General features: G+C 43.2%; 1 protein-coding gene across 1 annotated transcript in view; it reads left to right on the top strand.

The window, feature by feature from the left end:
* Positions 1–46: 46 nt before the first annotated feature.
* LOC106136528 (protein boule) overlaps positions 47–14,125 on the top strand; it is a 32,347-nt gene continuing 18,268 nt past the window's right edge. Inside the window, exon 1 of the mRNA XM_013337106.2 lies at positions 47–880. Coding sequence (XP_013192560.1) covers positions 506–880 — 375 coding nt within the window. The 5' untranslated portion in view covers positions 47–505. The remainder of the gene's footprint in view (positions 881–14,125) is intronic.

The raw sequence follows: 14,125 nt of genomic DNA, 5'->3' as shown, positions 1-14,125 counted from the left end.
CGAAACAGCGATAGTCTATCGTGCGATAATAACGGCGTAGCGCGTATCACGCTATCCCCGCTGGACCACCCTTGTTACCCTAAACTCAGCAGTTAGATAACTTTAAAAAGGCGGTAGTTAAAAAAAAATTTGCAAACGCGATCACAGCGCCACCTAATCAAACCAATTGGCAAACATTCGACGTCTACACGAACCGCGCGCCGACCCAATTCCCGCGTACATTAAAAATAGCGTTCCACAATAGCTCAACCACTATTTTTAGTGTGTATCATTTCAAACGAGTCTTATCTCAAAACGGCGCGGTATTTTTATTAAACAATCAGTTAAACTTTGCTATGCGTGAGGAAGGCTACCGCGCAAGTCAATATACGTACCTCGCGAATCAATATCAGTCCACAACGGGTCTAGTTGTTGTGTACCGCGATCATTAGTCGACCGTTTTAGTAATCGCTAGAAATTTTTAGTTTAGTAAACAAGGGAACATGTTTTAAGACTTAATTTAAATATGGAAGGTGGTGTTAAAAGGTATATAAGGAGTGAATCGGCGAGTTGCGCTCACATGGTCGAGGAGAGTGCTGCAAATTGTAGAAAGAATGTTGATCCTCACGAGAAGTTGAAGGCTTTGTTGAATTCCCCCGAGGAGGAGGGAGACGATGCGTTACCCCCCACTGACGCTCCGAAATTCGGGACTGTTATACATAACAGGATTTTCGTGGGAGGGTTTTCACTGACGACCACAGACGAAGATTTGTGGAAATTTTTCTCTGGATTTTCGACGGTGACAGCCGCTAGGGTGATTTATGACCGGGCTGGTGTCTCCAAGTGCTATGGGTTCGTGACCTTTGCAAGTCCTCGTGTGGCTCGGCTGATAGTGAAGCAGGTATGTTTAATTTTAGTATCTCGTTATCACAAGATAAGGTCGGCCTTGCGGAATCTGTTGCCGAGCGTACGTTCGTAGGTTTTGCTCATTTATCAAAGTCCCTACGAAATTCTTTGTATACATACCTTTTACAAAAAAAAAAAATCGTACATACATACAAATGGTCATGTCTATATCCCTTGCGGGGTAGACAGAGCCAACAGTCTTAAAATACAGAATGGCCACGTTCAGCTTTTTGGCTTGATGATAGAATTGAGATTCAAATAGCGACAGGTTGCTAATCCATTGCCTAGAAAAGAATCCCAAGTTTGTAAGCCTATCCCTTAGTCACCTTTAACGACATCCATAGGAAAGAGATGGAGTGGTCCTATTCTTTTTTGTATTGGTGTCGGGAACCACACGGCACAAAAAAATTGTGTTAAGTAGACCATCATATCATATGTCACTTACAATGTAGGCAAGCTATCTATATGTAGGTATTATATTTAGGCAATTTAGATTTTTATATACATAGATAAGTAGTTTAGGCTTACAAACTTGGGATTCTTTTTTAGGCGATGGGCACCCTGTCACTATTTGAATCTCAATTCTATTATTAAGCCAAATAGCTGAACGTGGCCTTTCAGACTTTTCAAGACTGTTGGCTCTGTCTACCCCGTAAGGGATATAGACGTGACCGTATGTATGTATGTATATATAAGTAGTTTACGTTGTTATTGAAGCGCTTGTGTCAAATTTTTTTTAAGGTCAGAAACTATTTTTACAGTCTAAATCTCGGACCTAATTTAATATTCTACTTAGTGTTTTAGTTAAACCCACTTATTTTAGGTCACTCTATCAATTTGCCTTCAAAATTTATTTTATACCGTATTAGGTATGTATGAATGAAAAATTTTGAAATTGAATATTTTTTTAACTAGATGTAATCGCTGTTTCAATGGTAATGATTTTAACCTACCTAGTTAGTAAGGTTAAAATCATACCAGTTACCGAAATGAAATAACAATAGATACTTTCGCAAGTTCTGAATGCATTTTTTTTCATTGCATCTATAGAACTTAATGATGGTAGGTACTCGTAGAACTACTTATACGGACGTAATGCATTATATTTACTAGGCAAATAAATTTCCTTCAAATTGGAAATATTTTTGAATTAATTCTTAGGTACCTATGTTTATTTATTTTTTATGATCACCTCTATATTCCTCGCAGGGTAGACAGAGCTAACAGTCTTAAAAATACTGATAGACCTAATTCAGCTGTTTGGCATTGAGATTCAAATAGCGACAGGTTGCCCATCGCCCTAAAAATTCCAAGTTTATGAACCTATCCCTTAGTCGCTTTACGACATCCATAGGAAAGAGATGGAGTGGTCCTATTTTTTTTCAATTAGTTTCAGGAACCACACGGCACTACCTATACATATACAGATATATAACACCCCCTAACAAATTAGGCAACCTTATGTTTGATACATGCGTCACGTCTATATCCCTTGCGGGGTAGACAGAGCCAACAGTCTTGAAAAGACCGAATGGCCACGTTCAGCTATTTCGCTTACTGATAGAATTGAGATTCAAATAGTGACAGGTTGCTAGCCCATCGCCTTAAAAAAGAATCCCAAGTTTGTAAGCCTATCCCTTAGTCGCCTTTTACGACATCCATGGGAAAGAGATGTCCTATTCTATTTTGTATTGGTGCCGGAAACCACACGGCACTACCTATACTAACACAGATATTATATAACACCCACTAACAAATTAAGCAACCTAACATACAGTTATTTTTTGTATTTTCCAACGGAAGCGTATTCGCGGACAAAACCCTCTAAAGTCTTTATACATATTAGAATTATCTGATGTAACAACACTAAATTACTATCACGCACATGTTTTCTGATTAAAGAGCAAACAAATTGGCCAAGAGGTCGCGGGTTCAATCGCGTGGAACATTTTTTCGCTGATCAAAGTAATAAGTACATACCTACCTATATAAATTAAATTGTAGGTGACCCGGAAATAATTATACATACATACGTCATATAAAAAATCAAGCGTCGTTGGTCGAAATGGTAAAGTGGCCGGTCAAAATGCATGATGTCTAGAGCATAATCACTATTTTCAAAGTAATGTACATTATTTTGAATACTAACCGATGCTCTTACGGTGAGGGAAAACATCGCGAGGAAACCTGCACATTCAGGCAACTGGATGTGTAACCATGGATCCAATACGGGTTAGGTTGACTTGCAATAGTTGCGGAGGTCAGATGGGAGTCGCTTCTTGTAAAAACCTGAGTCAATTAATCTAGAATCCATGGTCAAATGCATAACCTGGGCTCCTCTCCAGAGAGGTGAGGATGCAACCGGGACTATAGCCAGGAGGAAGAAGACTCTTTCCCGGAGGGGTAGGCAGAGACTACATCTTTCCAGTTGCCACAATCCCTGCATACTATGCAATATGTATAGATGAGAATGTTTTGATGTGAAAGGAGATATAGCGTCAGGAATAGAAAAAGGAATGCTTTCATGAGGAAATTAAGGACGTCCTGATAAAGGGTCAGGTCAAAAGTACTCGAAACCGCCGAACTTGCATGAAGGGAATTACGAATGTGGATGAAGCGAAGGAAGTATGCAGAGATCGTGGCAAGTGGAAAGAGGTAGTCTCTGCCTACCCCTCCGGGAAAGAGGCGTGATTTTATGTAGCCGTGTGGTTCCCGGCACCAATAAACAAAAGAATAGGACCACTCCATGTCCTTCCCATGGATGTCGTAAAAGGCGACTAAGGGCTTATAAAATTGAGATCCTTTTTTTAGGCGATGGGCTAGCGACCTGTCACTATTTGAATCTCAATTCCATCATTAGGAAAGCCAAGCAACTGAACGTGGCCTATCAGTATTTTGCAAGACTGTTGGCTCTGTCTACCCCGCAAGGGATATAGACATAATTATATGTATGTATGTACAAAAAATATATGATGAGGTATGAAGGATCGATTTCACCTTGTAAACGACCCTTATATGCTGACGGTACAGTTAAAATTAGGTCAACCATTCGGCCAATATGCCGAGCGAATGGGCACGCAAAGTTAAACATAACCTTTAAAACACACACATATTATCACGCCTTTATCTCTAACGGGGTAGCTACATACATACATATCATCACGTCTATATCCCTTACGGGGTGGACAGAGCCAACAGTCTTGAAAAGACTGAAAGGCCACGTTCAGCTGTTTAGCTCTTTGATAGAATTGAGATTCAAATAGTGACAGATTGCTGGCCCATCGCCTAAAAGAAGAATCCTAAGTTTATAAACCAATCTCTTAGTCACCTTTTACGACATCCGTGTGGAAGAGATGGAGTAGTCCTGTTGTTTTTTCTATTGGTGCCGGGAACCACACGGCTCTAGACAGAACAGACAGAACTAAGTCTAAAAATGAAAGGACTTTCAGTTATAGGGCTCATTGATAGAGAGAATCAAATAATGGTAGGATAAGTAGGAGATATTGTCTAGTTAAGCCAAGAGACGTAATAATAATGCCACGTATCAAATTCAAATTCAAAATTTTATTTGCATAATATGAGTACCACAAGGTCTTAAATATTATGTATAACAGATCTACATACATATTTACCCTTTCGGATGTTGCAAACATTTTTTATGTATTAGTAGACATACAAACTTATACATAGAGGTACCTACTTAGTATCACATTATAATTTTAAATCTAATTAATTAAGCCACGTATTAAGATAATGCCGAAATACGTAAAATGACGAGCTGTCAACTAAACCGGTTGGTAGCCCATCGCCTAAAAGTTGAATCCCAAGTTTATTAAACTTGCCCTTATTTGACTTTTACAAACTGTGCTTAGGGAAGGGAAATAGCAGGCACACACTAGTAACCTATTTTTTTTTCGCTGCCCAACGACCATCGAAGCTCCAAAATTACATACATATATTGTTTTTTGCTTTAATAATTCTCTATATAACTAGCTGTCCCGGCAAACGTTATTCGCCATATAAATAATTTTAAAATAATTTCTAGTGAAAAAAAATGTTAAGTGTGTACAAGCCTTATCACTAAGGTGTATGAAAAATAGATGTCGGCCGATTCTCAGACCTACTTAATATGTTCACAAAATTACAGGAGAATCGGTCAAGCCGTTTCGGAGGAGTACGGGAACGAACATACACAACACGAGAATTTTATATATAAGATATATTATGATTTCTCTGTAAATTGTAAGTATGGATTTGCCTTTTAAAATTTATTCATTCATTCATAAATGCCATACGGCAACAACTCCGTTATTTAAACATCTTACATACATACATACAATCACGTCTATATCCCATGCGGGGTAGACAGAGCTAGCAGTCTTAAAAGACTGATAGGCCACGTTCAGCTTAACAGCTTAATGATAGAATTGAGATTCAAATAGTGACAGTTAGCTAGCCCATCATCTAAAAGAAAAATCCCAAATTTTTAAACCTATCCCTTAGTCGCATTTTACGAGATCCATGGGAAAGAGATGAACGGGTCCTATTCTTTTTTTTTTTAATTAGTGCCGGGAATCACATCCAAAAGTAAAAAAAAAAAATTAATAAAAAAATATCCTGAACACTGAAAATCTTAAAACCCTAAGCTATTGAGAAGTGGCGCTGGAGTGGCTTCAGAAAGCTACTCGTACAAGACAATAGCGCTTCACGTTCAAAGCTTTTATCGAGAGCTTTCCGCTTCGGGACGTCTGAGAGGGCTGGGTGCGGATTGGTTGTGCTTGTTGAGTTATTTCACATATATACATACACTAGTAAGGCTCTCTTTAAATTATTAAACATTCTTCCACTTCCTTGTCTGTACGTATTTGAAATTGGCAAATTTGTAAAACTTAATTACAAATTGTTCAAAGAGGCTGAAGAGGTATACCCAAGAAGCACAAGAAATGTGCATAGACTAGTGTTAAATAGATGTAACACCGAAAAGCGAAAGACTTAAAAAGAATTGTTACGTGCATATTTATGTGCATATTCATAATTAACAAAATACCGGAAGACATAAGTGTGGGAATTATAATTTATTCAAATAGAAATTATTTTGCTGGCTCATTGAACATTATTTTTATACCGTCCATGAGTTCCTCAATTTTAGATAAAATTTTTATTGTAATCAAATATTGACAAGTATGAAGTTATTTTTTATTTTATTTATTGTAACAAATTGACATAATATTATCATCATTTTATCAAGAATTAATTAATTTGACTTAAGTGACTTATGTGTAATTTTATAATAATTTGCATGCTTTAATTAATGGCTGACCAGGAGTAAGGGAAATACATACATACCTACATAAAGTCACATCTATATACCTTCTGGGGTAGCCAGAGCCAATAGTCTTGAAAAGACTACAAGGCCATATTCAGCTGTATGGCTTTATTATGGAATTGAGATTCAAATAGTGACAGGTTGCTAGCCCATCGCCTACTAGAAGAATCCTAAGTCGATTAGCTTATCCCTCTGTCAAATTTAACGATATCCATGGGAAAGAGATGTAGCGATCCTATTCTTAACTGCCGGGAACCAAACGGAATAAAATAAGATTTTTTGGAGAGCAATAAATTAATTTTTACTTTAAAAATATAGGTTCCTTGCCCTCATAAAATGTTAGATCGGCCTGTGGTGTATTCACCTGACATTGAAGTGACTTTTGTGCGTCGGCTGTTTTAAAAAATATGTGATAATTGGCGCTAAAAGACCCAGGATCAAATTCTACCGCTGTCAATTCGAACCTACGCCTCTCAGCTTAAGGCACATAACTCAGATTTACGCTACCATGATACATACATACATACATAATAATCACGCCTATATCCCTTGTAACAGAGAGACAGAGCCAACAGTCTTAAAAGACGCCACGTTCAGCTGTTTGGTTTAATGATAGAATTGAGATTCATATAGTGACAGGTTGCTAGCTTGTCGCCTAAAAAAAAAATACAAATTTTTAATTTCATTTTATCCGGTAAACGCAAACGACCCAATCTGAATGTAACGTTTACACATAAATATTTGTCACATAACACGACACCGCCGCCATCTTGATTTCTAACACGCGAGACGCTAAGTAAATTGATTCGCGTCCGTATCGCCAACTCAGATCGTCGCGAGGGTTAATAAAATGTAGGGTTAATGTTAGCAAGCTTTAATAAATAAACAACACGAATGTAGGTACTGTTTCTACATTTGGGAAGGGACACAACGTATACACAAGGGATATAGACGTGACCATATGTACGTATATATGAAAATTTGTATTTATGTATACCTATACTTGACAAAACGTAAAAAATTATGTTTACTTAAGTGTAACTGAAGCGTCGAGAACCACACGACACATTACCATTAACTTTATAATTTATTCAATCAAAGCTGAGAGGTCTCTGAAGGTCTGTTTAAATTTAGGTACAGAGAGCCTACAAAAATAAAAACGAGTATTGAACCCATAACATGTTACTAATACTGAATCATTTACGAGAGTGAGCATCTATTATCTATTATTATAAATATGAAAGTGTGTTTGCTTGTTTGTTTGTCCATCTTTAACATCAATACTACTGAACCGATCGACATGAATTTTGCACACATACCTAGTGTTAAGCACAGAAAATAACGTTGGGTTAAATGTAAAGTTTAACTTTATCACAATATACTTCGTTTAACTGAGGAGTTAAAGTCAGTTTAAGAGCCAGGATGATTCCAGAACACCATTAAATTATAATTTATATTGTTTGGCGTTTCATGCATATCCTTGAAAAATGCGCTAGCGCTGCCAATATTTTGTTACTAAGTGCAGTTGACTTTTGCAATGCGACCGAATTGAGACTTATGTTATGAAATCGGTTGAAAAATACATACATAAATTACACAGATTCGGCTTAGTTTTAAGAACATAGTTTATCTGACGTCAACCAATGTTGTGAAGCCAAAAGATATGACAATTATTAAGTGATAATAAAGTGTCGCATAACAATGAATAAAAAATTTTAATTTGATGAAATTCGGTACAGAGATAGAGTTGTCCCTAAGGTAAAACATAGGAATTATTGAATGGAATATGCTATTAATTTCGAAAAAGGGGGAGAAGACCACTGGAGCGAATTCACATGCAAAAGATAGTATTTATAAATATATTTGTTCTACAATATAAAAGAAATGTTTAGTCTAAAGAAAATGCTGCAGTGCAGTTTGTTACCGCTTCTTCGACACTGACGCCTTGAAAGCGGCAGTAAACTTAGTTTTAAGTAATTTATTTGACGTCAACCAATGTTGTGAAACCAAAAGATTTGACAATTATTAAGCGATATGATAGTATCCTATAATAATGAATAAAAATCTCAATTCTATCTTCAAGCCAAATAGCTGAACGTGGCCAATCAGTCTTTACAAGACTGTAGGCTCTGTCTACCCCGCATGGGATATAGACGTGATTATATGTATGTATGTATGAATAATAAATTTGAGGACGGCCATTCGTCGACAAGTCGTGTTCGAGTTCACAGCTCCTCTCCGAGCTCCTCTCCGAGTTAACGAGAATCAGTGAGTCAGTGAGTTTCGGCCACCAGACGTCAGTCAGACAAGGCAATTTCGGCACCCGGCACCCTTACCAATTTCGGCATCTGTATCAGCCAAGCTAAGTGTGGTGTACTCTAAGGCAACGAACGAGCGATAACATCTTCAGTGCGGCCCATCCCGTCAACGCTGTGTGTTCTTGGAAGCGCGGTGAGCATCAGTGAGTTACGGCCCCGGTCGATAAACATTTCGAATTCCATCCTAAAGCGGTTTGTGTTTTGTGGACCCTAAGTGGTGTGACTGTGACTGTGTAAAAAGTGAAGTGCGATAACATCTTCAGCGCGGCCCATTCCGGTACGTATTCAAAGTATAGCTCGCGTTCCCTCCCCTCCTACTCGAAATGGAGAAACCCCCCGACCCCGATGAACTCCCGGAGCATATTGTGGAGACGTTCAGGGATGTCCTAACGGACTACCTGACCTCAAGCGTCCACTTAAACAAGTTCTGCTTGTTCGCCAGGCTTAAACAGCCTTGGCTCAGTCCCTATCTGCCGAAGTTAATCGGCACCTCGGCCAAGAAGGCCAAATCCCAGGCTTCGGAGGACTCTGAAGCCAATTCCCCCCCGTCCCAGACTGCTATGGAGGAATCCGACTCCTCGGAGCCGGACACCCCCGCCGATGACTCCATGAACACCCACATGGAGACAACCACTCTCTCTCCCGCCTCTCCCTCTTCATCGGACGATGAAGATTTCATCACCGTTGGCAATAAACGCCAAAAACGGTCAAAAGATAAGGCTCTCCCGCCTACCAAGGCCGCCAAGCCCTCGGGCGAGGCCAGGCCCTCTAAACCCAATCCCGCGCCCAAACCCGATAACGGCAGCCGATCCAAAGTCCCCCCTCCTCTTATCCTCCAAGATAAGAGCAAGTGGACGATGGTGTCGGCCGCCTGTAACGAACGGAACATCCGTTTCACTTCGGCCACCAACATCGGCCATGGGATCAGAATCAAGATCCCAACCGAACAAGACCACCGTGCCCTTCAGAAATTTCTGAGGGAACGGAACATATCATACCACACATACGCCCTGGAGGACGAACGCCAACTACGCGTCGTAATCCGCAACGTCCCTTACGAGATCTCGGAGGACTTTATCCTCCAGGATCTAAAGTCCCAAAATCTCCCCGTGCTCGAGGTACATAGGATGTACCGAGCAAACAAAGGCACTAAGCAGCCTTTCAACCTTGTTCTTGTCATTTTAGAAATGACAAAGGCCGCGAAAGCGGTGTTCCAAATTAAAGAGGTGGCTGGCCTCGGCGGTATCAACGTCGAGAAACCCCTCAGCCGCGGCGTTGTCGGCCAATGCCACAACTGTCAGCTGTACGGCCATTCGGCGAGACATTGTCACGCCAAACCTAGGTGCGTAAAGTGCCTAAACTCCCACTCCACTAAAGAGTGCCCACGCACTCGGGACTCCTCCGACCCGCCCGCTTGCGTCCTTTGCGGTGAATCGGGACACCCAGCCAACTGGCGGGGCTGCCCGAAAGCACCAAAAAGGCAGCAAAAAGGCTTTACTCCAAAGCCCCAAGGCAAGCCTCCCCAAATCCCTCAGAGGGCTGCACCTACGGCCCCAACCCCTCCCTCCTCCCGCCCCGCTACTTATGCGGACGTGACTAACGTCCAATTGCGTCCCCCCGCGGTTAGGAATCCCTGGACGGCTCCAAAACATGCTCCGTCGCCTCAGGCCTCACCTGTTGCGGCTTTGACTTCCCCCCCCCCCCAGGTTTTGAATCATCACCGCCAAAAGCAGTGCAAAACCTCCCCCCCCCTCAGACGAGACAGACGGACCAGCGTCCCCGCGAAATCGCCACCGCCCGCGTCAATGGCGCGGTCGGTGACGGCATCACGGACGAGGACGCGTCGGCCGCTTTCTTCGGCGTGCTCAGAAGCGCTCCCGATCTGCAAATGATCGGCGTTATTGGGCGCGCCCTCATTGCGGCCGGCAATGACATCATTAAACGGATGGAGGTTATGTTCCTCTATAAATCCTTTTTTGACCAGATCGGGGAATATCAGATTCCCCAATCCACCCTCAACAAGCGACCGTAATGGGTAGCTCGAATCGGAGAATTAAACCAGTCTCCCTGACCTTGGCGTTCTTCAACGCTGATGGCCTCTCTGAACAAAGAGAGGAAGTCAGTAAGTACCTCGTCGACCATCAAGTCGACATTCTCTTGGTGCAAGAAACTTTTCTCAAACCCGCAAATCGCTCCCCGCGAATTGCTAATTACAACGTAATTCGTAATGATAGAGTCGGCCCTAAAGGCGGCACTCTCATCTATTACAAAAGATGCTTACATTGCATCCCTCTCCCTCCCCCGACTCTCGAGAACATCGAATGTTCTATACTCAGGTTGAGCATGACCGGCCATCAGTCGGTCAACATCGCCTCCTGCTACCTCCCTCCCGCAAAGAGACTTCTCGAAAGTGATCTTAAATCACTATTCGACCTTGGAAACGCCACTATTCTAGCCGGCGATTTCAACAGCAAGAGCATCCTATTCAATTCTGCCACGGATAGCTCCAATGGATTAGCCCTTCAACGTCTCATGGACGAGTTGGACTTTGAAGTTGTCGCTCCCGTAGCCCCTACTCACTATCCCCGCATAGTCTCCCACACCCCGAGTGTGATCGACATGGCCCTCATCAAGAACATCGCCCTCGAGGTGGTGGCTCTGGAGGTACACGCCGAACTCGAATCCGACCATCGCCCGGTGCTCTTGCAACTCGGTCCAGTTGACAACGGGCAACCTGTTCATCATAGAACGGTGACCGACTGGAAGAAGCTCTCTGCAGCTCTCGACCGGCCGTCTCCCGATCTAGATGACATCCCCGATAAGATCACCACCCCTGACGAGACAGACCACGCTATTCTCCGCCTCACAAATCACCTACAATCAGCTGTAATAGGCTGCACCAGGCAAGTCGCATCGATGGATCCCACCCATCGATGGGAGTTGCCCGATGACGTACGCGATTTGATGAGACGTAAGAATGCGGCAACGAGACACTATGACGCATACCCCACCGAGGACGCCAGACTCGAATTACGCTCCCTTCAACGTCAAGTGAGGGAGAAAATCCGAGAACTGAGAAACGAACGATGGGATAACACCTTATCACAGTTCCAACCATCCCACACCACATTCTGGAATCTGACCCGAGCTCTGCGTTCAAACAGAATCGAGCCAGCTCCCCCACTCAACAGACCCGACGGGTCGATCGCCTTCGAAGACGAGGAAAAGGCTGAATGCCTAGCAGTCAACCTGGAGCAGCAATGCTCCCCGAGTCTCGAGCCGGTAGACCCAGTCCATCTCGCAGAGGTCAACAACGTTGCGGAAACTCTCACTCCCGCTAACTCTGACGAGTCCCTCCCGGACATACCCCTCCGCCCCACCACCCTCGACGAAGTCGAGGAAATCATCAAATCATACAGACCCCGAAAGGCCCCCGGAGCCGACGGCATCTCTAATAACGTTCTCAAACGCCTTCCCCAATCTCTCTTGATTCTCCTAGTATGCATCTTCAATGCTGCTTTGGAAAACTGCACTTTTCCTAACGCATGGAAAAGTGCAACAGTCATTGGTATCCCCAAGCCGGGTAAGGACCCGGCTAACCCCTCCTCCTACCGACCCATCAGCTTGCTCAACACCATGGGCAAGATCTTCGAGCGCATTATACTCGCTCGGCTGAAAGACTATATAGAGTCTAAAAGCCTCATCCCCGACGAGCAATTTGGCTTTAGGGCCAAACACTCGTGCGTCCAACAAGTGCACCGCCTCACGGAGCACATCCTATACAATAAAAACAGGGGCTGGAAAACGGGATCGGTCTTCTTCGACGTGGCCACGGCGTTTGACAAAGTATGGCACCAAGGTTTGATTTTCAAACTTGTTCGCATGGGGCTGCCATCCTCTCTCGTGCGCATCTTACGAGACTTTTTGTCAAACCGCTCGTTCCGCTACCGTCTGGAGGGCTGTCTCTCGTCGCCCCGCCCCATCCGAGCCGGAGTCCCGCAAGGATCCGTGCTATCCCCGACCCTATACTCGCTATACACTAGCGACTTTCCGCGAACCCCGAATGTGGAAGTAGCGCTCTACGCTGACGATACGGCACTCTACTCCGCCCACAAACAATCGACCACCATAGTGAAACGACTCCAACAGGCCATCAAGGCTCTGGAGGAGTGGTTCCGCCTATGGAGGATCGAGGTAAACCCCACGAAGAGTACAGCAGTGTACTTTTCAAGGGACCCCAACATCACCACGAGACCCCGCCGGGGAGGCTCAACGCCGATCGTTGGCACCCTACAGATCTATGGCAGGCCCATTCCCTGGGCCAAACAAGCCAAATATTTAGGAGTCACCCTAGACAGTCGCATGACGTTTGGTCCTCATATCAAACGCGTCAAAAACAGAGCTGCCTTGTACCTCTACAAGCTCAGCCCCATGATCGTCAACCCAAAAATGTCGTTTAGAAATAAACTGACATTATACAAGTTGTGCATCCGCCCCGTCCTCTCTTTTGCCAGCGTGTGTTTTGCGCACGCGGCAAAATCCAACATTGTATTGCTTCAACGCATACAAAATAGATTCCTCCGGAAGGCTACCGGGGCCCCCCGGTACACCAGAATGAGTGATCTCCACAGGGAACTGGAAATCCCATCGATAATTCGTTACTTCAAAGAAACGTCCCAACGTTTCTTTGAGCGAGCGCCCTCCCACCCGAACCCACTGGTAGTGCAAGCTGCCAATTATGCCCCCGCACCCAACGCAAGGTACAGAAGACCTAGGGATATCCTCTCCGATCCGGACGACCCAATTACGGCCGCCGTCCCCCCCTCAGACCCCTTACCTTCCCAACAGAGGCACCGTGCCGACATAGTCGCGTACATTCACCGCGTTCGCCGGCGAACGCGGAGAAGTAGGACTAGTGGCCGGTTCACTAGGTACCGCCCCGCGGCGGCACCCGGTGGATCCGCCACTTAGTCAGCCCTTATGGCAGTTGAACACTAGGTTCAACCTACACGGGTGGCGCCAAAGCCGAGGTTCGTCCCACTCTGGGAACCCTTTGAGCAGCCACTGCGTCGGCAGGAGGCCCTTCAGGCCCCGCCACTAAAAGTCCGGTTAAGTTGTTAAGCCCTTCAGGCAACAACGAGTAATTACATAAAAAAAAAAAAAAAAAAAATAATAAATTTGATTTTGAAAGCCTTTTTAAGTCTAGGTTATAGTCTCCAATGTAAGCTTTTAATCCAGACAGGCATATATGTTATACATTTCTGGACCCGTAACTCCCGTAACGTAAATCAATCTGTCACGTTGATCTATTTATGACGTACAGAACTGAGCCTGTCGGTTGATATTATTTATATAATAATAATATTATTTATATAAGTTAATATCTTTAGCATGTTTCAAATTGTCTTAATAAAGCCTATAAAAATAAATCTTACATTGAATCAAATTCAAACATTTTCAATTTTTCCAATCAAAATCTTAATAAATAAAAGTAATTACATAATAATATTTTGATTTTACGATGTTGGTTGATATCGATAAATTACTTAAAACTAATTTATTATAACTAGCTGTGCCCGCAACTTCGTCCGCGAAT

Source organism: Amyelois transitella, chromosome 25 (genome assembly GCF_032362555.1).
Source record: "Amyelois transitella isolate CPQ chromosome 25, ilAmyTran1.1, whole genome shotgun sequence".
Classification (NCBI taxonomy): Eukaryota; Metazoa; Arthropoda; class Insecta; order Lepidoptera; family Pyralidae; genus Amyelois; species Amyelois transitella.
This window is presented reverse-complemented; position numbering and strand designations above follow the sequence as displayed.